General features: G+C 40.2%; 1 protein-coding gene across 1 annotated transcript; it reads right to left on the bottom strand.

Moving 5' to 3' along the window:
- Positions 1 to 801: 801 nt before the first annotated feature.
- On the bottom strand, positions 802 to 23544 carry matn3.L (matrilin 3 L homeolog). Its single transcript, XM_018262368.2, has 6 exons — positions 23261 to 23544; positions 15291 to 15860; positions 13600 to 13722; positions 12604 to 12726; positions 9286 to 9422; positions 802 to 957 (listed from the first exon to the last, which is right to left on the bottom strand). The coding sequence occupies exons 1-6, from the start codon at positions 23499 to 23501 to the stop codon at positions 802 to 804; spliced, it is 1350 nt and encodes a 449-aa protein (XP_018117857.1). The 5' UTR covers positions 23502 to 23544.
- Positions 23545 to 23983: the final 439 nt, after the last annotated feature.

A 23983-nucleotide genomic window follows, 5' to 3' on the forward strand; every position in this document is an offset into this window, starting at 1 on the left:
AGTCAGCAGCATCAAGGGCAAATAAGGTCTTGAGCTGTATTAAAAGGGGCATAGAGTCACGGGAGGAGGAGGTCATTCTTCCACTGTATAGAGCACTGGTAAGGCCCCATCTAGAATATGCCGTACAGTTTTGGTCTCCATCACTCAAACAGGACATTATTGTATTAGAGAGGGTACAGAGAAGGGCAACTAAGCTGGTAAAAGGGAAAATCTTAGCTATGAGGAAAGACTGGCCAAATTGGAGATGTTCACACTGGAGAAGAGGCGCTTAAGGGGTGATATGATGACTATGTATAAATATATAAGGGGATCATATAATAATCTCTCTAATGCTTTATTTACCAGTAGGTCTTTCCAGCTGACACGAGGTCACCCATTCCGATTAGAAGAAAAGAGGTTCCGCCTAAATATTCGGAAGGGGTTTTTTACAGTGAGAGCTGTGAAGATGTGGAATTCTCTCCCTGAATCCGTTGTACAGGCTGATACATTAGATAGCATTAAGAAGGGGTTGGATGGCTTTTTAGCTAGTAAGGGAACACAGGGTTATGGGAAATAGCTCATAGTCCAAGTTGATCCAGGGACTAGCCCGATTGCCATTTTGGAGTCAGGAAGGAATTTTTCCCCCTCTAAGGCAAATTGGAGAGGCTTCAGATGGGTTTTTTGCCTTCCTCTGGATGAACTGGCAGATAGGTAGTTAATAAAAAAAAAAAGGTTGAACTCGATGGACATGTGTCTTTTTTCAACCTTACTTACTATGTTACTATGTTACTATGTTACTATGTAGTGCACCCTCATGTATTCTTAGTGCACCGTCATGTATTCAAGAGCACCCTCATGTATTCTTAGAGCAACCTCGTGTATTTTTAGAGCACCCTCATGTATTCTTAGAGCCAGGGGCGTTTCAGCCATGAGGCAAGGTGAGCACCTTGCCTCAGGTGGCAGCTCCGCAGACGTTATCTGGGGCGGCAAAAAGCCGAATTTCCAGTTTTTAAACCGGAAATTCTGCTTTTCTAGTGCAGAGAGTGCAATTTCGCTCTCTTCGCTATCAATGCGGCCTTCACTAGACCCCCCGTCGGCTATAAAGGTAAGCGTGACGGGTGGGAGGGGGACGACATTGCGAACGTCGCAATAGATTGGCTACAATATTGCAAACTTTAAGACTATATTTATTCTGCAGAATGCTTTACCATACCTGACTAAACAGCTCTAGAAGCTCTCTCTTTTTATTTAGGATAGCAGCTGCAGTATTAGCTTGGTGTGACATCACTTCCTGCCTGAGTCTCTCCCTGCTCACTTTTAGTTCTGGGCTCAGATTTCAGCAGGGAGGGGAGGAGGGAGGGGGAAAAGGAGAGTGGAGCAAACTGAGCATGCTCAAGCCCTAGCCCTAGAGGTTTAAGCTGAAGGCAGGAAGTCTGATACAGAAGCCCATGAGTACACAATAGAAGAAAATAAATGTTGTATTTCTTTTGACAGAGGACTCAGAGCAGAATTACTTTGAGGGTTTATTGGTATATTTATATAGACCTTTCTGATAAAGCTTACTTAGTTTTAGCCTTTCCTTCTCCTTTAAGTTATGAAGATCCAAATTATGGAAAGATCCAGTATCCGGGAAAACTGAGTAGGTCTTGAGCATTCTGGATAACAGATCCTATACCTGTACTGAAGGTTTTTGTTCCTTAAAATTTTCTGTTCAATAAATGGATTTTTTTGCAGTCTCTCATTTATCTGCCTATTTTAACATTTCATTATGAGTAAGGGCTGCAGGTCTGCTCCCTTCTGTGCAGTTAAATGTATAGATCCTCCAGTGAAAAACTGCCCACAGAGGTCACATTACAATTAAAACTACATTACATTACAAACAATAGACTGTGTGCTTGTCTCCCGAGCAGGAAATGTCGCACTCAAAAGATTTTATTTCCAAAACCCTAACCGGTCATTATAGTCTCCATATAAGCCACATAAAATCATGTTTTTAAATACACAAGGCATCTCTTTGTTCAGTGAAAGGATGCGGTCGAATCCGAATGCATTCCTAATATCAAAGCATGGTTGCTAGGGTAATTTTGACCCTAGCAACCAGATTGCTGAAATTGCAAACTGGAGAGCTGCTGAATAAATCTAAAGCTAAATAACTCAAAAACCACAAATAAAAAATGGGGGAAAAAATGCAATTTGTCTTAGAATATCACTCTCTCCGTCAAATTAAAGTTAATTAACAATCCCTTTAATTTGTTTTCTAATAATAATGTATTTTTAGCAATATGTATTTCCGTCAATATTTTCTTCAATATGCTCAGCTGCAGAATATATTAATCTCATGATCTAGTACAAAGAGTATGTGAATCTCAGGTGCTTCTGTGTCTCTCTCTATGTAGAAACCCCTCTCTGTATAATAAATATTTGGTTTCAGGGAGCAGTTGGATCGATTCCTAAATAGACACTGATGGATTTAACCATTCTAAAATGTTTCTTGGAAAATAAGGGCTGTAAATGTGCCCATGGATGGAGCGCAGAACTATATATTGGTTGTTAAAAACACTGCTATAGAAAATTGCAGTATTGTAACTCATGTTTCTACTGGGTGTTGAACAGGAATATTTATATTAAAACCAGTCATTCTTGGAGTTTATTTATCTATTGATCTATGAATCATAGTCGTGAAACCTATTGTGACATAGACATCAATATTGGAGAGGTAAATTGGCGCAAGGAGATAAGGAGTTATGTTCCGACACCAATATATATTTATATATATATATAATACATAAAAGTCATTAATATCCTGTAAATGATATCCTTATAAACGATGACGATGTCATCAGTTATAACCAGTGAGTAGTGATGTCATTTTTGTCACACTTAAACACACTAAACTTGTGTATTATAATTAATAAAGTACCCCTTGTTGTAAAATATGAGGATATTAGAAGTCACCTCGGCCTTCGGCCTCATGCTTTTATAGTAGGGATGCACCAAATCCACTATTTTGGATTTGGCCGAACCCCCAAATCCTTGGCGAACAATTCTGCCAAATACAGAACCGAATAAGAATCCTAATTTGCATATGAAAATTAGGGGTAGGAATGGGAAAACTTTTTTTACTTGTGACAAAAAGTCACGCGATTTCCCTCCCTGCCCCTAATTTGCATATGCAAATTAGAGTTTGGAATCGGTTCAGCCGGGCCGAATTCAAATCCTTCTGAATAAGGCCCAATCCCGAACTGAATCCTGGATTTGGTGCATCCCTATTTATATGGTCATGGAACTCCTCAGTGGCTTCTAATATCCTTATATTTTACAATAAGGGGTTCTTTATTCACTATATCTCCACCCAACTGGGACAATCAACAAGTTATTTTCATCCTCTGACTATACTGCCCATACATACATGAAATAGTTCCACTACACACTCCTGATGGCAGTGACTCATGAGTAAGAACTGTGGGGAGTACAGGTATGCGATCCGTTATCCAGAAACCCCTTAGAAAGCTCCAAATTATGAAAAGGACATAATCTCTGTGCTATTTGCATATGCAAATTAGGGGTGGGAAGGGGGAAACATTTTTTACTTCCTTGTTTTGTGACAAAAAGCCAAGCAATTTCCCTCCCGCCCCTAATGTGCATATGCAAATTAGGATTTGGTTCGGCCGGGCAGAAGGATTTGGCCGAATCCTGCTGAAAAAGGCTGAATCCTGGCCGAATCCCGAACCGAATCCTGGATTTGGTGCATCCCTACCAAAATTATTTCTCAAATTATTCATTATTTGCTCAAAATTATCTCAGGGACCAGTGCTTGTGTTTTGTTTTAATTTTAAAAGACATTTCGATGTTTTTTGTTGTATCTTGCACAAAACAGGGCAAAGACTGACAATGAAAGTATTTTCCCTTTGTACCGTGGCAGGATGTGAAGGCAGGGGTGGGATCTGCTATCCGGAAAGCTCTGAATTACGAGAAGACCATCTTCCATAGACTTCATTATAAACAAATAATACACATTTTTAAAAGTAATTTCCTTTTCCTCTGTAATAATAAAACAGTCGCTTGTACTTGATCCGAACTAAGATATAATTAATCCTTACTGGGGACCAAACAATCCTATTGGGTGTATTTAATGTTTAAATTCATTTTTAGAAGACTTAAGGTATAATGATTCCAGTTATAGAATTAGATGATTCTTGATCACAGGTCCCACAGATATGTCTTATCACGAATGCTATATTACTCAAAAAAACAAAAACAAATACAGATCATTTTATTATTAAATGTATTCTTTAATTTCCATATATTACATACTGTACAGATTATATTTGCTTTCGTATACAGGGATCACTGTGCTGCAATAAAGAAAGAGCAAGTGTAAATGATGCGGATAGTAGTAACCAAATATGCAGATAATAGCAACCAATCAACAGTTAGCTTATTTGTCTTCTGCAGATGAAATAATAAAAGAAAACCTCTGATTGGTTACTGTGCATTACCCTTTAAAGACAACCCTGTGTCCCTGCAATTTATATCTCTCTAAGAATGACTTTATTTCCTATTGGAATAGAGATCTGCACCCCCAGGCTAACAGAGATGCGCAATGAAGATTCTCAACGTAGAAAGGGAGTTTACAGAAGCCACGGACAGACGGGAGGAGAAAATGTAAGAAGAAAACAAAAGACAACTGACTCCTGAACAGAGTTGACAACATGTAAGGAAAGCACTTCAGGTAATGGTTAATAGGTAAGGAACCCGTAAAAGGGTTGTTCACCTTTAAATTAACTGTAAGTATGCTGTAGAGAGTGATATTCTGAGATAAATTGCAATTGTTTCTTATTCTTTATTATTTATGGTTTTTGAGTTATTTAGCTTTTTATTCAGCAGCTCTCCAGGGTCCAAGTTACTCTAGAAACCATGCATTGATTTAAATAAGAGACTGGAATATAAATAGGAGAGGGGCTAGATAGAAAGATGAGCAATAAAAAGTAGCAATAACAATACATTTGTAGTCTTGCATGTTTTGTCTGGGGTCATTTGAAAGCTGCAAAGAGTCAGAAGAAGAAAATGATTCAAAAACTATAAGAAAGAGGAAAACATGAAGGGCAATTGAAACGTTGCTTAGAATTAGCCATGTAATAGCAAACTAAAAGTTAACTTAAAGGTGAACCACCTCTTCTCAACTTAGGGAGTTTACAGAAGCCATGGACAGACGGGAGGAGAAAATGTAAAAAGAAAATCAGATTTGGCAACATGTAAGGAAAGTACATCAAATAATGGCTAATAGGCAAGAGACCATTAAAAGGGTTATTGGCCTTTAAATTAAGGTATGCTGTAGAGTGATATTCTGAGATAAAGTGCAGCTGTTTCTGATTCTTTATTATTTGTTGTTTTTGAGTTATTTCGTTTTTTTATCCAGCAGTTCTCCAGTTGGCAATTTCAGCTAGGTCCAAATTACCCTAGCAACCATGCATTGATTTGAATAAGAGACAGGAATATGAATAGGAGAGTAGGAGAGGTCTGAATAGAAAGATAAGTAATAAAAAGTATCAATACATGTGTAACCTTACAGAGCATTTATTTTTAGATGTGGGACAGTGACCCCATTTGAAAGCTGGAAAGCCATTCTATAATACACTAAGGGGCAGATTCATTAAGGGTCGAATTTCGAAGTTAAAAATACTTCGAAATTCGACCCTCGAATTGAAATCCTTCGACTTCGAATATCGAAGTCGAAGGATTTAGCGCTAATCCTGCGATCGATCGATCGAAGGATTTTTCGTTCGATCGAACGATTAAATCCTTCGAATCGTTCGATTCGAAGGATTTGAATCCAACGATCGAAGGAAAATCCTTCGATCAAAAAATCACAGGCAAGCCTATGGGGACCATCCCCATAGGCTAACATTGACTTCGGTAGGTTTTACCTGCCGAAGTAGAGGGTCGAAGTTTTTTTTAAAGGGGAAGTACTTCGACTATCGAATGGTCGAATAGTCGAACGATTTTTCGTTCGATTCGTTCGATTTCGTTCGAATTCGAACGAATTTAACCAATTCGATGGTCGAAGTACCAAAAAAATACTTCGAAATTCGAATTTTTTTCATTCGAATCCTTCACTCGAGCTTCATGAATCGGCCCCTAAAAGTTAACTTAAAGGTGAACAACCTATTTAAAATATGGCATCATATGAAGTGAAATAGCTATACAGGTAATATTATTAAGAACTACCAGGAATGTTATGCAGAATACTTTAGAGCAGGGATCCCAAACCTTTTGAACCCATGAGCAACATTCATATGTAAAAGGATTTGGGGAGCAACACTAGCATGAAAAATGGGGTGCTGTGATTGTCTATTTGGAAGCCCCTAAATGCACTGTCAGCCTACAGGAGGGTCAGTTTGGAATTAGAAAATAAGCACCTGCTTTGAGGCCATTGGGAGCAACATCCAAGTAGTGATGGACGAATTTGGGGCGTTTCACTTCGCCAAAAAATTTGTGAATTTCAAGCGAAATTTGCGAAACAGCGAAAAATTTGTGAAATGGGGCCAGCATCAAAAACGGATTCATTGGACGCCGGCGCAGTATCCATTTTTTTTACGCCGACAAATTTTCGATGCGGTTTCGCTGGTTGTGAATCAAGGGAATTCGCCACGAATTTGCGCCTGGCGAATAAATTCGCCCATCACTACATCCAAGGGCTTGGTGACTAACATGTTGCTCTGGAGCACCTGGTTGGGGATCACTGCTATAGGGGATGTAGGCAACAAACACGTATAACAGGGAGGAAGACCTCACACATATACATGAACAGCAGAAAGAAGTGGAGTGGATGAAATAAACAATAGCCAATAACAACATAGAGGGGAACATACTGTCAATAGGAGGATGTATTTGGGGTATTCGGGGGGGAGCAGTAGCAATCAGCATCATACAAGAGACAAACAGAATGCCAACAAAGGGTGCTACGGTGGGGGGGGGAGTTCAGGGGTTTGGGCTATAACAAGCACGTTTATCCATAACCCCATTACTGCATCAAAACTGGCTTATCCCAAGGCTACACACAGCAAAAAATGCAATGTATATGAGAACATATTCTGAAGACAGAAAAGGGAAGAATAGTCTGTGACTACAGAAAGGAAAAAGACTGACAAGGGAAGACCAGTAGAAATATATTGGGGAACAGGAACTGATACATCGAAAGCAGGAAACAAAGAAGCTTCTAAGCACATTGAAAGCAGGACTTGGTATCAGACTGGAGTGGGCAGGAATATGGCGGAGGAAATGAATGCAAGAAAAAACTTATGGTTCAGATATCAAGGGAGGCAATAGAGTAGTTATCCAGAATGCTCTGGACCTGGGTTTTTCAGGATAACGGATCTTCCCATAATTTGGATCTTCATACCTTAAGTCTACTAGAAAACCATGTAAACATTAAATAAACCCAATAGGCTGGTTTTGCTTCCAATAAGGATTAATTATATCTGAGTTGTGATCAAGTACAAGCTACTGTTTTATTATTACACAGAAAAACTATATCAGAGATATATCAGAGATATTATTATCTGCGCTGGGTTTTGTACGATAATACGACCATTTCAGGCTTTTCTGCCAATTTCACAAAAAAATTCAGACTTTTCGGGCGGCAGATCTGAAAAAGTCAGATTTTTCCAACGACAATCCGAAAAAGTCATGGATTTTTCCCAATCCGTTTTTTTTTCGTTTTTAAACAATAAATAAGGGTTGGTCATTTTTTATTTAAAAAATCTGAAAAATTCAGAGTTTGATAAATAATCCCCTATGTATGTTATACATAGGGGATTGACTGGGTTTGATTTTATTATAGTTTTTGAATTGTTAACCTTCTTCTTCTTCTGATTCTTTCCAGCTTTCAAATGGGGGTCACTGACCCCATCTAAAAACAAATGCTCTGTAAGGCTACAAATGTATTGTTATTGCGACTTTTTAATGCTTATATTTCTATCCACATCATCCCCTAATTATATTCCGGTCTCTTTTCAAATCACTGCATGGTTGCTAGGGTAATTTGGACCATAGCAACCACATTGCTGAAATTGCAAACTGGAGAACTGCTGAATAAAAAGCTAAATAACTCAAAAACCACAAATAATAAAAAATGAAAACCAATTACAAGTGAATTTCACTCTCTGCGTCATACTAAAAATGTATTTAAAGGGGAAAACCCCTTTAAATACAAGTGCAGAGGAGAGGATTATACTCTGCAATGGATATGAATAATAAGCGAAAATAATTCAAAAACCACAAATAAAAAAAACATGAAAACCAAATGCAAATTGTCTCAGAATTTCACTCTCTGCATCCAACTAAAAGTTAATTTAAAAGTGAACAACCTGCTTTAAATGCTGTTTAGTAGACTTGTTGATCCCTTATCCGGAAAACCTCAGGACCTGAGTAGGGATGAGCGATTTTTTTCGCCTTGTTTCGCCGCGGAAATGACACCCATAGACTTGTATGGCGTTGCGCGTCAAAATTTTTTTGACGCCCATAGACTTTAATGGGAGTCGGAGACATTTCGCCAGCGTCAAATTTTTGGCGAAATGAAACGGCCCAAATTCACCCAACCCTAGACCCGAGCATTCCAGACTATAACGCCTATACCTGTATCTATAAAGAATTTGTCATTTTTTATGGGAGGAGATGAACTCCAGACAATTTGGTGTCCTCTCATTCTTTACTGTCTATTTATGGGTAAATCAAGGTATGAAATGAATATATATTATTGAAGGGAGCAGAAAACAGAAAAAACGCTGTACGTAGCGTAGAAGAAGTTGAATTTGCTAATATTTTGTATCTACCATTAGACAATATTTCTAGAGCAAATAACCACAAGTGCACTTGGGCAAAGCTAAAAATCTGTTGAATATCAATTTACCGATACTTTATAGATTATTTCAAAGAGGGGTAGAGAATATCACATCAGCTCTATAGTATTATATCATTCACTTTCATCTTAGCTCTTCTTTTTCTGAACTATCACCACTACTCAAATATCAGAAAACCATTCCGGCAAGATACACAGAGTAGAATGTAGAAACCGAAAGTATTGCACAACAAGTGGACGTCCATTGGCAGTCGCTTAGTTTCCTTATTGTTTTCCTTCATAGACTTGCAGCTTTCTGGTGAGTTGTTCTAGTGCTTTGCGGTTAAGGAGTGTAGCAGCTTTCATTATGGCCCTTTATTTTCTCTCTACAGAAAACTGAATTCATTTAAACATATTTTAAAAATATATAAAAAACAAAAGAAGAAAATAAATCCACACAATTTTACCATGCGTTTCAGAAACAAGAACAAAAGGATATGCCTTGAAGTCAGGGACTCAATGTGTGTATTGACTTTCCTCTGAAAGGCAACAAGGGCTTCACACTTGCAGGGATCCTCTACTTGAACAACTCTTCGAACTTCCTCTATAATACAAATAAAGTCATTTACTCCAGGGGAAATATATGTGCTGTACCGGAAGTGTTTAATTAGCTACTTAATGCAAAACAGTGTTGGACACTGAGGGTACTACAGGTCATTACTTGATATGCAAACAGCTGTTTATAAATAACAACTGTGAAGATTTTAGCTCATTATGGAACCTGATGCCATTAAAGCTGCCTTAGTAGGGAGAGATGGTGCCTATAGTAACAGTGGATAATAGTCTCTGGGAAGGGAGTGTGACTGTGGGATAGCAGGTATAGTAGGGAGAGATGGTGCCTATAGTAACAGTGGATAATAGTCTTTGGGAAAGGAGTGTGACTGTGGGATAGCAGGTATAGTAGGGAGAGATGGTGTCTATAGTAACAGTGGATAATAGTCTCTGGGAAGGGAGTGTGACTGTGGGATAGCAGGTATAGTAGGGAGAGATGGTGCCTATAGTAACAGTGGATAATAGTCTCTGGGAAGGGAGTGTGACTGTGGGATAGCAGGTATAGTAGGGAGAGATGGTGTCTATAGTAACAGTGGGATAATAGTCTCTGGGAAGGGAGTGTGACTGTGGGATAGCAGGTATAGCAGGGAGAGATGGTGCCTATAGTAACAGTGGATAATAGTCTCTGGGAAGGGAGTGTGACTGTGGGATAGCAGGTATAGTAGGGAGAGATGGTGCCTATAGTAACAGTGGATAATAGTCTTTGGGAAAGGAGTGTGACTGTGGGATAGCAGGTATAGTAGGGAGAGATGGTGTCTATAGTAACAGTGGATAATAGTCTCTGGGAAGGGAGTGTGACTGTGGGATAGCAGGTATAGTAGGGAGAGATGGTGCCTATAGTAACAGTGGATAATAGTCTTTGGGAAAGGAGTGTGACTGTGGGATAGCAGGTATAGTAGGGAGAGATGGTGTCTATAGTAACAGTGGATAATAGTCTCTGGGAAGGGAGTGTGACTGTGGGATAGCAGGTATAGTAGGGAGAGATGGTACCTATAGTAACAGTGGGATAATAGTCTCTGGGAAGGGAGTGTGACTGTGGGATAGCAGGTATAGTAGGGAGAGATGGTACCTATAGTAACAGTGGATAATAGTCTCTGGGAAGGGAGTGTGACTGTGGGATAGCAGGTATAGTAGGGAGAGATGGTACCTATAGTAACAGTGGGATAATAGTCTCTGGGAAGGGAGTGTGACTGTGGGATAGCAGGTATAGTAGGGAGAGATGGTGCCTATAGTAACAGTGGATAATAGTCTCTGGGAAGGGAGTGTGACTGTGGGATAGCATGTATAGTAGGGAGAGATGGTACCTATAGTAACAGTGGGATAATAGTCTCTGGGAAGGGAGTGTGACTGTGGGATAGCAGGTATAGTAGGGAGAGATGGTACCTATAGTAACAGTGGATAATAGTCTCTGGGAAGGGAGTGTGACTGTGGGATAGCAGGTATAGTAGGGAGAGATGGTGCCTATAGTAACAGTGGGATAATACTCTCTGGGAAGGGAGTGTGACTGTGGGATAGCAGGTATAGTAGGGAGAGATGGTGTCTATAGTAACAGTGGATAATAGTCTCTGGGAAGGGAGTGTGACTGTGGGATAGCAGGTATAGTAGGGAGAGATGGTGTCTATAGTAACAGTGGATAATAGTCTCTGGGAAGGGAGTGTGACTGTGGGATAGCAGGTATAGTAGGGAGAGATGGTGCCTATAGTAACAGTGGGATAATAGTCTCTGGGAAGGGAGTGTGACTGTGGGATAGCAGGTATAGTAGGGAGAGATGGTGCCTATAGTAACAGTGGATAATAGTCTCTGGGAAGGGAGTGTGACTGTGGGATAGCAGGTATAGTAGGGAGAGATGGTACCTATAGTAACAGTGGGATAATAGTCTCTGGGAAGGGAGTGTGACTGTGGGATAGCAGGTATAGTAGGGAGAGATGGTACCTATAGTAACAGTGGATAATAGTCTCTGGGAAGGGAGTGTGACTGTGGGATAGCAGGTATAGTAGGGAGAGATGGTACCTATAGTAACAGTGGGATAATAGTCTCTGGGAAGGGAGTGTGACTGTGGGATAGCAGGTATAGTAGGGAGAGATGGTGCCTATAGTAACAGTGGGATAATAGTCTCTGGGAAGGGAGTGTGACTGTGGGATAGCAGGTATAGTAGGGAGAGATGGTGTCTATAGTAACAGTGGATAATAGTCTCTGGGAAGGGAGTGTGACTGTGGGATAGCAGGTATAGTAGGGAGAGATGGTGCCTATAGTAACAGTGGGATAATAGTCTCTGGGAAGGGAGTGTGACTGTGGGATAGCAGGTATAGTAGGGAGAGATGGTGTCTATAGTAACAGTGGATAATAGTCTCTGGGAAGGGAGTGTGACTGTGGGATACCAGGTATAGTAGGGAGAGCAGTGGATAATAGTCTCTGGGAAGGGAGTGTGACTGTGGGATAACAGGTATAGTAGGGAGAGATGGTGTCTATAGTAACAGTGGGATAATAGTCTCTGGGAAGGGAGTGTGACTGTGGGATAGCAGGTATAGTAGGGAGAGATAGTGCCTATAGTAACAGTGGTGGATAATAGTCTCTGGGAAGGGAGTGTGACTGTGGGATAGCAGGTATAGTAGGGAGAGATGGTGCCTATAGTAACAGTGGATAATAGTCTCTGGGAAGGGAGTGTGACTGTGGGATAGCAGGTATAGTAGTGAGAGATGGTGCCTATAGTAACAGTGGATAATAGTCTCTGGGAAGGGAGTGTGACTGTGGGATAGCAGGTATAGTAGGGAGAGATGGTGCCTATAGTAACAGTGGATAATAGTCTCTGGGAAGGGAGTGTGACTGTGAGATAGCAGGTATAGTAGGGAGAGATGGTGCCTATAGTAACAGTGGATAATAGTCTCTGGGAAGGGAGTGTGACTGTGGGATAGCAGGTATAGTAGGGAGAGATGGTGCCTATAGTAACAGTGGATAATAGTCTCTGGGAAGGGAGTGTGACTGTGGGATAGCAGGTATAGTAGGGAGAGATGGTGCCTATAGTAACAGTGGATAATAGTCTCTGGGAAGGGAGTGTGACTGTGGGATAGCAGGTATAGTAGGGAGAGATGGTGCCTATAGTAACAGTGGGATAATAGTCTCTGGGAAGGGAAGGCAAGAGAAACACTCTGTGTTTTTGCCTTTCAATGCCTTACGTGAACATGTCTTCTTGTCTGGGTTCAGTGTGTATCCATTACGACACTTGCAGGTGTAGGATCCATCAGATGATACACAAATGTGCTCACAGCCGTGTCTTCCCAACGCACATATGTCAATACCTGTTGTAAGTAAAAATAGTATTTAGGCTTTAGAATTAATTTAACCGACATTTCTTACCCAGGAGTCACATAGTGATGGGCTATTTGTTAACCCCGTGTGGACTGCCGTTTGCAGAAAGCTCTTATTGTGTTATTTTAGCTGGCATTTAGTAGTTCTGCCTGCAAATGATGCCAAGACTGGGCACTGCTACTGATGATTTACAGCTGGGCAGTGTCTGTGATCTTCCATTTGTATAAAAAGACAAAAAATTTGGAATTCTCGGCAGCCAATTTTGTAAGCCAGAAAGGGAACTGCCCCTGTCGAAAATGCAGAACAGGGATCGATACTTTCTGCCAACCACAAAGGCAGCTTCCAGAGGGGGTCAATTACATTACATGCTGGATGGACCATTATAGAGACCCTGGATTGTGATAGGGCCAATCACAGCTACTACCGCTGGGCCAATGGGGTGCCATTTGGTGAGCATGCCCAGTTTAGTCTAAGTATGGGTACCAGACAGAACACAGCTCTCACAAGGGGACAGACAATAAAAGATAGCAGTAACTATAAATTTGTAGCTTTACAGAGCATTTGTTCTTTTTAGATGGGGTCAGTGACTCTCATTTGAAAGCTGGAAAGAATCAGGCAAATAATGAAAAACTATAAAAAAAGAAAAAAAATGAAGACCAATTGAAAGTTGCTTAGAATAAAATACTACATGTTCACTTAAAGGTGAACCAACCCTTTAATTCAATCACAATGGCATTACAGTCTGCTGCTGCATGGAATAACTTGCTCTTGGTGCTAGTGGGGGGGTCCAAATACCCCAGCATGATCTCCTCTATACTTTGGGTGAATAGAAAATAATGCGTATTATGAATGTAGAAGCTTACGTGAGCAGGTTTTCTTGTCTGGATTCAGGGTGTACCCATCCCGGCATTTGCAGAAGTAGGAATCCCTAGTGCTGACACAGATGTGCTCACAGTCATGTCTGCCCATTGAACATACATCAACACCTGTGAAGGAAGGAACGCAATTCATGAACTGATGTGTGGAGCAACCTTTATAGAACGGATATGAAACAGTTTTGTATATTGAGTGCCAACATAAAGGAACAATGGCCAAGGCTGGACCCTACCCTATAAACCAGCCATGATGCTGGTGAGAAGATAGAAGCTTATAGACACTGCTCTGCTTAAAATAATCGGCACTAGTCAATATACAGGTAAGGGACCTGTTATCCAGAATGCTCGGGACCTGGGGTTTTCCGGATTATTTTCCAGATCTTTTAGGAAAGAAGTCTACTAGAAAATCATGTAAACATTAAATAAACCCAAAAGGCTGGTTTTGCTTCCAATATAGATTAAGGGGGTTATTTATTAAAGTCCGAATGCTAAAAACTCAAAAAAAATTTGTTTTTTCTACTATAAAATCTAAATTTTTAGTGGGAAAGAAAACCTCCATTTTTTGAGATTTATTATACTATTATAAGTCTCAAACTGAAAATACTCCAACCTCAACCTGTCCAGGTCCTGTAGAAGTCAATGGCAGAGGTCCTATTTGCAGTTTGAAGATATTATTGTCTGCCCTGGGTTTTGTACAATAATCTCAGCATTTTGGGCTTTTCCGCCAATTTCATAAAAAATTATGACTTTTCGGGTGTCAAAAACGAAATATTTGTTTTTTTCTTGCAACAATCCAAAAAAGTTGTGTTTTTCCCGGTCAGATTTTTTTATTTTATTGATAAATAGGGGCATATTGTGGATTCTAGTTTGGTAAGACTTTTTTTATTTAAAAAATCAGAAAATTCGGATTTTGATAAATAACCCCCTACTTGTATCTAAGTTGGGATCAAGTACAAGGTACTGTTTTATTATTACAGAGAAAAAGGAAATCTTTTTTAAAAATTTGGATTGTTTGGATAAAATGGAGTCTATGGGAGATGAACTTTCCGTAATTCTGAGTTTCCAGATAACGGATACATGTACAAGGTTCATTGATGTAACCAAGTATTTGATATCGTTCTAAGAAATATATTAAAAAGACTGTAGGTTTTATTATTACAGAGAAAAAGGAAATCATTTTTAAAAATTTGGATTGTTTGGATAATGGAGTCTTTGGGAGATAAACTTTCCGTAATGCAAAGCTTTCTGGATAGTGGGTTTCCAGATAATGGATACCTGTACAAGGTTAATTGATGTAACAAAGTATTTGATATTAGAAATATATTTAAAAGACTGCAGGTTCTTATTTCAAGCATTTTGGGGTAATTAAGCATTTATGGTGGGGCCACAGAGATAGTTAGGTTGGCCCCATGCTTTGGTAGTGGTGGGGCTCTTGGAGAGAAAATATCATTGGCAGAAGTTAAAATGACATATCTGCTCTAACATTTACTCTAGCTGGTGAATTACAAATCCCAACATTCCTATACTGTAGGTTGAACCTCCCTGGGGTTTTTTGTTTTTTCTTACTGTTATCTCTATAAATTATACAGTATACAATGTAATTGTGAGTTCCTCAGCCCAACATTTTTACCCTGGCTGCAAGAAATGCAGAGGGCGGTTTATGGTTTTTAAGAACTCACCACATAGACTCTCCCTGAACTTTAGGGTAAGCTTCTCAATGACACCATAAGTCTCCACGTAGAAGACATGGTCATCCAGAGGCTCGCTGGCCATCAGCTTTAGAGACTTCATGTCTGCCCTGTCAACTCCGACAGCATACATCTCAATATTCATGGCACGTGCTCTTGCAGCAACGTCTTGTACCCTGTCCTGAGGTCTTCCATCAGTAACAATGATTGCCACCTTTGGAATCCTGAGCGCTGCCCTTCTTGATCCTGCCTCCTCGGTAAACACCTCCTTGATGGCAGTCTGAATGGCTAGCCCTGTCATAGTGCCGGTGGACAGAGGGGAGATCATGGAAACTGCCTTCTTCATCTCTGCTTTATTGAAGTAGGTCTTGAGATAGAATTCAGTTTTGACAGTGCTGGCGTAATTTACCACGGCTACCCGTGTCGCATATTCACCAGTATCTAAGGTCTCAATCATGTCTGAGAGGAATATCTTGACTTTCTCAAATTCCTGGGGACGCACACTACGGGAACTGTCTATGATGAACACCAAGTCCATGGGACGACTCTTGCAAGCACGTTCTGGGGCAATAAAGGCAGAGATGAGAAAAGAAGTTCCGTAAAACTACTTATGTCATTCATATCTCTGTTATAACTTTTAAAGAAGGAAGTTGTGTGTAATAGTCAACTGGAAATATATGTTTTATGTCAGGCATATTTAGAGCATAACTTTAGATATAGTTTTACTTGGGATGCACCGTATCCACTATTTCCACTAATCCTTTATGAAAGATTTGGCAAAATACTGAACCAAATCCGAGTCCTAATTTGCATACGCAAATTAGGGGTCTGGATTCGGTTCGGCCAGGCGCAAGGATTCGGCCAAATCTTGCTGAAAAAGGCCTAATCCTGCTCGAATCCCAAAGCCGATTTGGTTTAAAGATTCGGATACTTGCAAGTAGGGATGCACCAATCCACTGTTCCCTAATCCTTTGTGAAATACTGGAACAAATCTGAATCCTTGCATATACAAATTAGGGGCGGGAAAGAAAAGTGGAAAAAAATGTTTTACTTCTTTGGTTTGTGATGAGAAGTCACTTGGTTTCCCTTCCCACCCCCTAATTTACATATGCCAATTAGGGCTCCGATTCTATTTGGCCAGGCACAAGGATTCTGCCAAATCCTGCTGAAAAAAGGCTGAATCCTGGCTGAATTCCGAACTGAATCCTGAATTCGGTGCATCCCTACTTGCAAGCACATTACAAACATTATTTTGTATGTTTTCATATTGTCGTATTGGGAAAAGGATCGTAGATACATTGCACTCATGCAACAGTTCAGTATGTGGACCCTTCTAATTATTGTAATTGGCTATTTAAGTCAGAGCCATCCTTGATGACAAGTGCCACTCTATCATACAATGACATTACAATACTGTGGATGGCCCACTCTTATTTTTGCCCAACAAAGGCCCCATGTGCAAAGTAAAGTCCCTATAGATATGATTTGCAGAGCTGGGAGTGAAATAACTTTGCACTGAGCCCTGACCTGAACCCAACTGGAAGATGAATTGGAACACCAACTGTGGCCTAATGGCCAATTGTAATTGTCTAACCTCTCTGATGCTCTTGAGGCTGAACTGAACAAAATCTAATGGAAAGACCTCCCAACGCGGCGTAGAAGATGTTATCAGCAGGAATGGAAGACCAGACTGATATTAACAGCCTTGGTTTGGGAATAAGATGGTGGACAGGCAGGTGTCCATATATTTTTGTCTATAGTGTGTCTACGAAGAAGGCTTTTACCGAGACATACAATAGGGGCTTGTTTTAACAGTAGGCTACTTGCATTGTTCAAACATAGTCAAGATTTCCCATGGTTTCTATCCACAATTCATTGCTTTTTCCCAGAATTCCAGTGTGTGTTTGCATGCATAACAAAAGTTAAAACCCACCTCTAGATGCTGCATGTCCGTCTTTATTTCTCTGTAATTATATAGCTTCCCTATTTTTTATAAACTATTCCAAGTCTCCTTGCCTCCTGCCCTAAATAATAACTGATTGTAGTAAATTAATTTATCAAGCTGCTCCCGTTCATGTTGCCGTATTTTGTAATGAGTGCGTTGTTGGGTTTGCCCATTGTGTTTGAAACTGGAGAGTAGACATCTCAGTGTTATACCAGTATACATTACATTACAGTAGTCAGACTGGGAGAGGTCAATAGACAGTTGAGGAGGAGATGAAAATGGAGATATTTTAGCTTAGCTATGGAGATGGAACAAAGGAGAAAGCACTGGTTTTGTGAGAAAGTAAGACTGGGTGCTTGAGAGCCAGGGTTGAATGATGTGTTGTTGACAGTGTGAAATGTGTTATTGGTGTGATGTGGGAGGTAGGAGAGTTTAATTTGACACTCTGACCCCTAACAAGCAATGTGCAAGGAGACTGTGCCTAAATTAATAATAGCCAAATAGACAAGAAACATTATCAAGGAAATAAAGAATAGAAAAAGCAAAGATACTTGAGGAACACCAACCAATACCAAGAAGCCAATTGTGGAAAAGGGAGAATGAGAAACAAAGCCACCAAAGATGGAAGAAGAGCCAGTGATTAATGAGGAGTAGAAACCTTTAGACCTGGCTACATCAGATCATTTGCTGTTCTGGTTAGTAGGGTTACAGCAGAGTAAGTTGTGTGGAAGGAGATTGGAGATGGTCTAGTTGGAAGCAGGAATTAAGGAAAGTCACCTTGCAATAAAATATGTATTTCAGTAACATTAGAGGAGAATGGAAGCGAGATCAGTGGGCCACCATTAGGATTATCTAAGGAGTCAGTGGAAACTTATTGTGTGATTTGACCTTCCATGTTGTCAAATGGCGTTGGACTGGATTTACCCTTGTTCTACCCCTAGACACAACCGCTCTGCATTGACCCCCCCCCCACACCTGACCTTCTGTTGGACTGAACTAAGTGGGCAGACAAGGGGAACTGTATCCTGCCCATTAGGGAGACAATGGCTTCTTCATATTCATATTTCAGTATGAAAATATAAGGATATTAGAAGTTGCTAAAGATTTCCATGACCGTTTAAAGGAGACATATAGGATAAATGAAAAAACCCTAATTTTGTAGGCAATTATAAGTAATTTAGTAATTAATGGTGTTGCTTTTACATCGTGCTAAAAATTAATATTATCTTTAAAAATAGCCCCTTTATTAGAGCTCCCTATAGATGTTCACTGGTCCCTTTCCCTGTTTCAAATGAAGGCTGGGCGTGTCCTAATGGTCCCTGCCAGAAACACAGTAGGAGGGAGACAGCCAATCACAGCCCTGCAGTCACACAAGCAAAGACCGACTTCAGTTCCCTATCAGGTCCTGCTAGCTGCTGATTGGTTCCTGTCCTACAGTGCAGTGAGCTGAGAGCACAGCCTGGGAATTCAGGGAGCAGGACGTGAAAGAGAAGAGAGGGATTATTAGGGGTTTTTGCAGAAATATTCAATAAATCAGCCTGAAACACTACTTTTTTAAGCACAATTTTTCTATATCTAAATGAGTATAATGCACTGGTAAATTCTTATTTTTTACACAAAATGTCTCCTTTAAAGGGCATGTAAAGTCTAAAATAGAATAAGTCTAGAAATGCTGTATTTTGTATACTAAATATAAACATGAACTTACTGCACCACAAGCCTAATCAAACAATAATTTATGCTTTCAATGTTGGCTACAGTTGGTCACCATCTTGTAACTTTGTTAAACATCTTTGCAAGACTAAGACTGTGCACATGCTCAGTGTGGTCTGGGCTGCTTAGGGATCGTCATAAATAAAGCTGCTTGAGTTCTGCATGGCTGGGAAGTAAGGCGGGGGCTCCCCCTGCTGTTCATAAGTGATTGTTTCCCTGCTCAGCAGTTAGGGACCGTCTGACAATTCCTATCCACAGCAGTAAATGAAGGGAGAATTTCACTGCATACAGTCAGGTTTCTTATAAAAACGGTACATATTTTTTAATTAAAGTATATTGGAGATAGATTTCTTTTTCATTAAAGAAAGTAAAAATTGGATTTTATTTTTTTGCCTTTACATGCCCTTTAAGGGCAGCAAAGCACAGGCCGGACTGCATTTATACAGATCCAAGGGGGACGTCAGATTTGGGTTGTCACCTTTGCCTGCAACTAAATATGGACAAGGGGGGACAGACCTGTAAAATAGAAGGCAGGCCAGGGGCGGGATGGTGATGTTGAGGGCGGGGTTATGATGTCAATGTCATGTGCCACACAATGGGCTGGGATTTGCCCGGTTTTCCTACAGACCAAGCAGAAGGTTCTGAACATGACAACCACTTGAAAATCCACTACTGTAAAAAGCAATCGCTGTCCGTGCCTGTCTCTGCACTGCTAGTTCTGACTCTTAAAACAATGTAGCAGAAGTCAGAAGATTAACAGAGAGGCATTGTGGGAACACAGTGGCGTAACTAGATATTACTGGGATCCACCGTAAACTATTTTTCAGGCCCCCAAATTTTCTAGAGGTTGATCTCTTTTACCAATATTTATTGAAGTTGTATATGAATTAGGGTGTCATGGGGCCCCTATACCTCAAGGGCCCCCCTGCAGGGTCTGCTTCCCCTGTAGTTACACCCATGGAAACTGAAGTCTTGGCTAGAGAAGAGCCCATTTCTGCTACGTTGCCAGAACCAGCACTGCAGACAGGGATAAACAAATGCTGCTATACTGTATATACTGCAGTTTCAATTTCCCGACAAATCATTTAAGAAAAATGTATTTTCTAAGAATATTAGTTGCTAAAATTAAATTTTCTTTTGTTGATAATTTCATGAAAAGAGGCAGAGTTCCCCTGTTATGTCTGTTATGCTTTTTATAGGACAACAGATCAGAGAGGCTTCTCATGACACTCCATGAATCGAACCAATGAAATAGCATCAAGCCCTAAGGCTCCCAGTGATTGGCTGGAGAGGATGTAGACACAATTGCCAGTAGGTTATTTGCAGTGGTCTAAACAATGTAAATTGTGTGTAAAAACGCCTATACAGGTATGGACCTGTTATACAGAATGCTCGGGACCTGGGGTTTTCTGGATAAATAATCTTTCTGTGACTTGGATCTTCATACCTTACGTCTACTAGAAAATCATGAAAAACATTAAATAAACCCAATAGGCTGGTTTTGCTTCCAATAAGGATTAATTATATCTTAGTTGGGATCAAGTACAAGGTAGTGTTTTATTATTACAGAGAAAAAGGAAATCGTTTTTAAAAATGAAAATTATTTGGATAAAATGGAGTCTATGGGAGACAGGCTTCCCGTAATTTGGAGCTTTCTAGATAATGGGTTTCCGGATATCGGATCCCATGCCTGTACTCATCTTTCCTCCCCATGGGACACAGGATAAAGAGCCCTGGGCAGTGCCTGTATCTGCGCTGCTTGTGTCATCAGTGGTGGGTATAGGAGGGTCCACTGGGAGCTGCAATATCCAGATGGTGAAACGCGCTGCAGCTCCAGAGCCTTGATGTCCATGATGCACAGAAAATTGTTTTTTTTTACTTTTGAAAAGTCTACTTTTGCACTTTTTTTAAAATCCAACATGGTGCAGTAATTAGATATATTTATGGTGCATTGTGGGGTATTTAAAGTATAGAATAATAACTTAAAGGGGTGGTTCACCTTTGAGTTAACTTTTAATATGTTATAGAATGTCTATTTCTAAGCAACTTTTCAATTGGTCTTCATTGTTTTTTATCGTTTTTTTAATTATGTGCCTTTTTCTTCCGACGCTTTCAAGCTTTCAAATGGGGGTCGCTGACCCCTTCTAAAAAAAAAAACCAAATGCTCTGTAAGGCTACAAAATATAGTTATTGCTACTTTTTATTGCTCATCTTTCTATTCAGGCCTCTCCTATCCATATAGCAATCTCTTATTCAAATCAATGCATGGTCGCTAGGATAATTCCAACTCTAGCAACCAGATTGCCGAAATGGCAAACTGGAGAGATGCTGAATAAAAAGCTAAATAACTCAAAAACCACAAATAATAAAAAATGAAATCCAATTGCAAATTATCTCAGAATTTCACTCTCTGCGTCTTACTAAAAGTGTATTTAAAGGTGAACAACTCCTTTAAATACAAGTGCAGAGGAGAGGATTATACTCTGCAATGGATGGAGCAGGAAAGTCTATATTGGCTAATTTAGCTGGGCAATAGTTTTGGATTGGGGTTCCATACCCACGCGTTTCACCGCACAGCAAAACAAGAGGTTCTTGATCTCCCATCTCTGGTTTGTGGGTCTCTCTACCTTTAGGAGTAGGAATCACAGACGCACAAGGTAGAGCCAGTCCAATTACACCTTGAGTTGCCTTGTAGTTGAACTACACATAACAGCAAAAGCACATTTTACCCCTATGGGTACAAAGCAGCTCTCTCATTGAGCCATTGATGAGTAGGGAAACACCACTAAACCTTATGGATCAAGATGCTTTGCAATAAAACGTATGTGAAGCTAGGAAACACTTCCCTTCCCTTTTTATATCTAATCATTTAATTCTCTTAAAGACAAGTGAGTGATGTGCAACTTATCCTTTAATGTCTGAATAGCTATAACCTTTTTGGGGTAGTAAACTATTGCAAATGGTTCAGCTGGTTTACAGGGGTAACTTTTAGAATGTTATAGATAGAATGACCAATTCTTAGCAACTTTTCAATTGGTCTTCATAATTTTTTTCGTTATTTCCTAAGTAAATCGTTAATATGACATATAGAGGCACATTTATCAAAGGTAGAATTTCAAATTCATATGAATAAATAAATAAAATTTTACAAATTGGATTGGGAGGTTTGTTTTTTTGTTGGGGGGATAGTTTAATAAAAAATAATCGAATATCTAAAATTCGACCAAAAATTACCGACCCCAAAACTCAAATCAAATTTTTTTTAGGAAAAAAAACTCAAATATCAAGAAGGCTAAGTAACAACTTAAAAATGGTCACTGAACCTCTCCTATTGGCTTATACATGAACTCAGCAGGTTTTAGGTGGCGAATAGCTGAATTCAAATTTTTAAAGGGCCAAGGTTTGATAAATCTCGAAATTCGAATTAAAATTCGAATTGAGTTTGGATTATTCACAATTTTGAATTTGAATTGAGAGTTTTGACCATAAACATTTTTCAAAAATTCTAATGTGAATTTGTATTTTCAATTCGACCCTTAATAAATCTGCCCCATAGTGTAATAAGTGGTTTCAGAAAAGGTCTCATTGTTTGCCCCAAGCTCCTGGGTGGCCAACAGGAGGCTCCATTCCTGTGACTATGGCAACACTGCATTCCTCTCGCACCGTTTTCATTCATGAGTAGAGTGTAAGCTTTGCAGGACATGAACTCACCGTGTCTGAATGGTTTCTATAGATCAGTGATCCCCAACCAGTGGCTCGTGAGCAACATGTTGCTCTCCGACCCCTTAAATGTTGCTCCCAGTGGCCATAAAGCAGGTGCTTAATTTTTAATTCCAGGCTTGGAGGCAAGTTTTGGTTGTATAAAAAAAACAGCCTCCTGTAGGTTGCCAGTTCACATAGGGGCTACCAACAGCCAATCACAGCTCTTATTCTGCACCCCTGGAATATTTTTCGTGCTTGCATTGCTCCCCAATTCTTTTTAAATCTGAATGTTGCTCCTGGGTAAAAAAGGATGGGTGGGGACCCCTGCTATAGAGCTTACTGAATGAGGGACAAGAAATCTATGGTTGCATATCTAACCCCAGAACAAGTTTTGGGGGAATATTGGGAGATAAATATATGTTGGGAGGTACAAGTAAGGGGGAGCACCGTGAGCCACACAGTTGCATGCAAAGAGAAATATGAGGGCTGCAAGGAGAGTTAATAGTAATAAGCAAATTGTAGTTTAACAACAGCTGCAGGTTACATTGTAAATAATGGGGATTAACCACCTCAGATATGACTGTGTCAGTATATGACTTACCTGTGGGCTGTGTCACCTGGAGAGTCTTGGGCTCAGGTTTGTATCTGACGTTGGCTGTATATGGAGGGCTGTTTAACAACATTGGCCTGGAGAGGGGCAGCACTGTGCTACCATAGACTATTGGTCGCATATTATAACTTCTAGCAGGTGGGTATCCATACATCCTATAATAGGTCCCATGGACAGCCCCAAGGAACAAGGCAAACACAGAGAGCAAGGCTGGGCCCAGGAGCTGCTTCATGCTGCTGTCAGTAGATCTGTGCTGCTGTCTCTGTGCTGCTGTCAGTAGATCTCTGCTGTCTCTGTGCTGCTGTCAATAGATCTGTGCTGCTGTCTCTGTGCTGCTGTCAATAGATATGTGCTGCTGTCTCTGTGCTGCTGTCTCTGTGCTGCTGTCAGTAGATCTGTGCTGCTGGCAATAGATCTGTGCTGCTGTCAATAGATCTGTGCTGCTGTCAATAGATCTGTACTGCTGTCTCTGTGCTGCTGTCAATAGATATGTGCTGCTGTCTCTGTGCTGCTGTCAGTAGATCTGTGCTGCTGGCAATAGATCTGTGCTGCTGTCAGTAATTCTGTACTGCTGTCTCTGTGCTGCTGTCAATAGATCTATGCTGCTGTCAGTAATTCTGTACTGCTGTCAGGAGATCTGTGCTGCTGTCAGGAGATCTGTGCTGCTGTCTCTGTGCTGCTGTCAGTAGATCTGTGCTGCTGTCTCTGTACTGC

The sequence above is a fragment of the Xenopus laevis genome, chromosome 5L (assembly GCF_017654675.1).
Source record: "Xenopus laevis strain J_2021 chromosome 5L, Xenopus_laevis_v10.1, whole genome shotgun sequence".
Classification (NCBI taxonomy): domain Eukaryota; kingdom Metazoa; phylum Chordata; class Amphibia; order Anura; family Pipidae; genus Xenopus; species Xenopus laevis.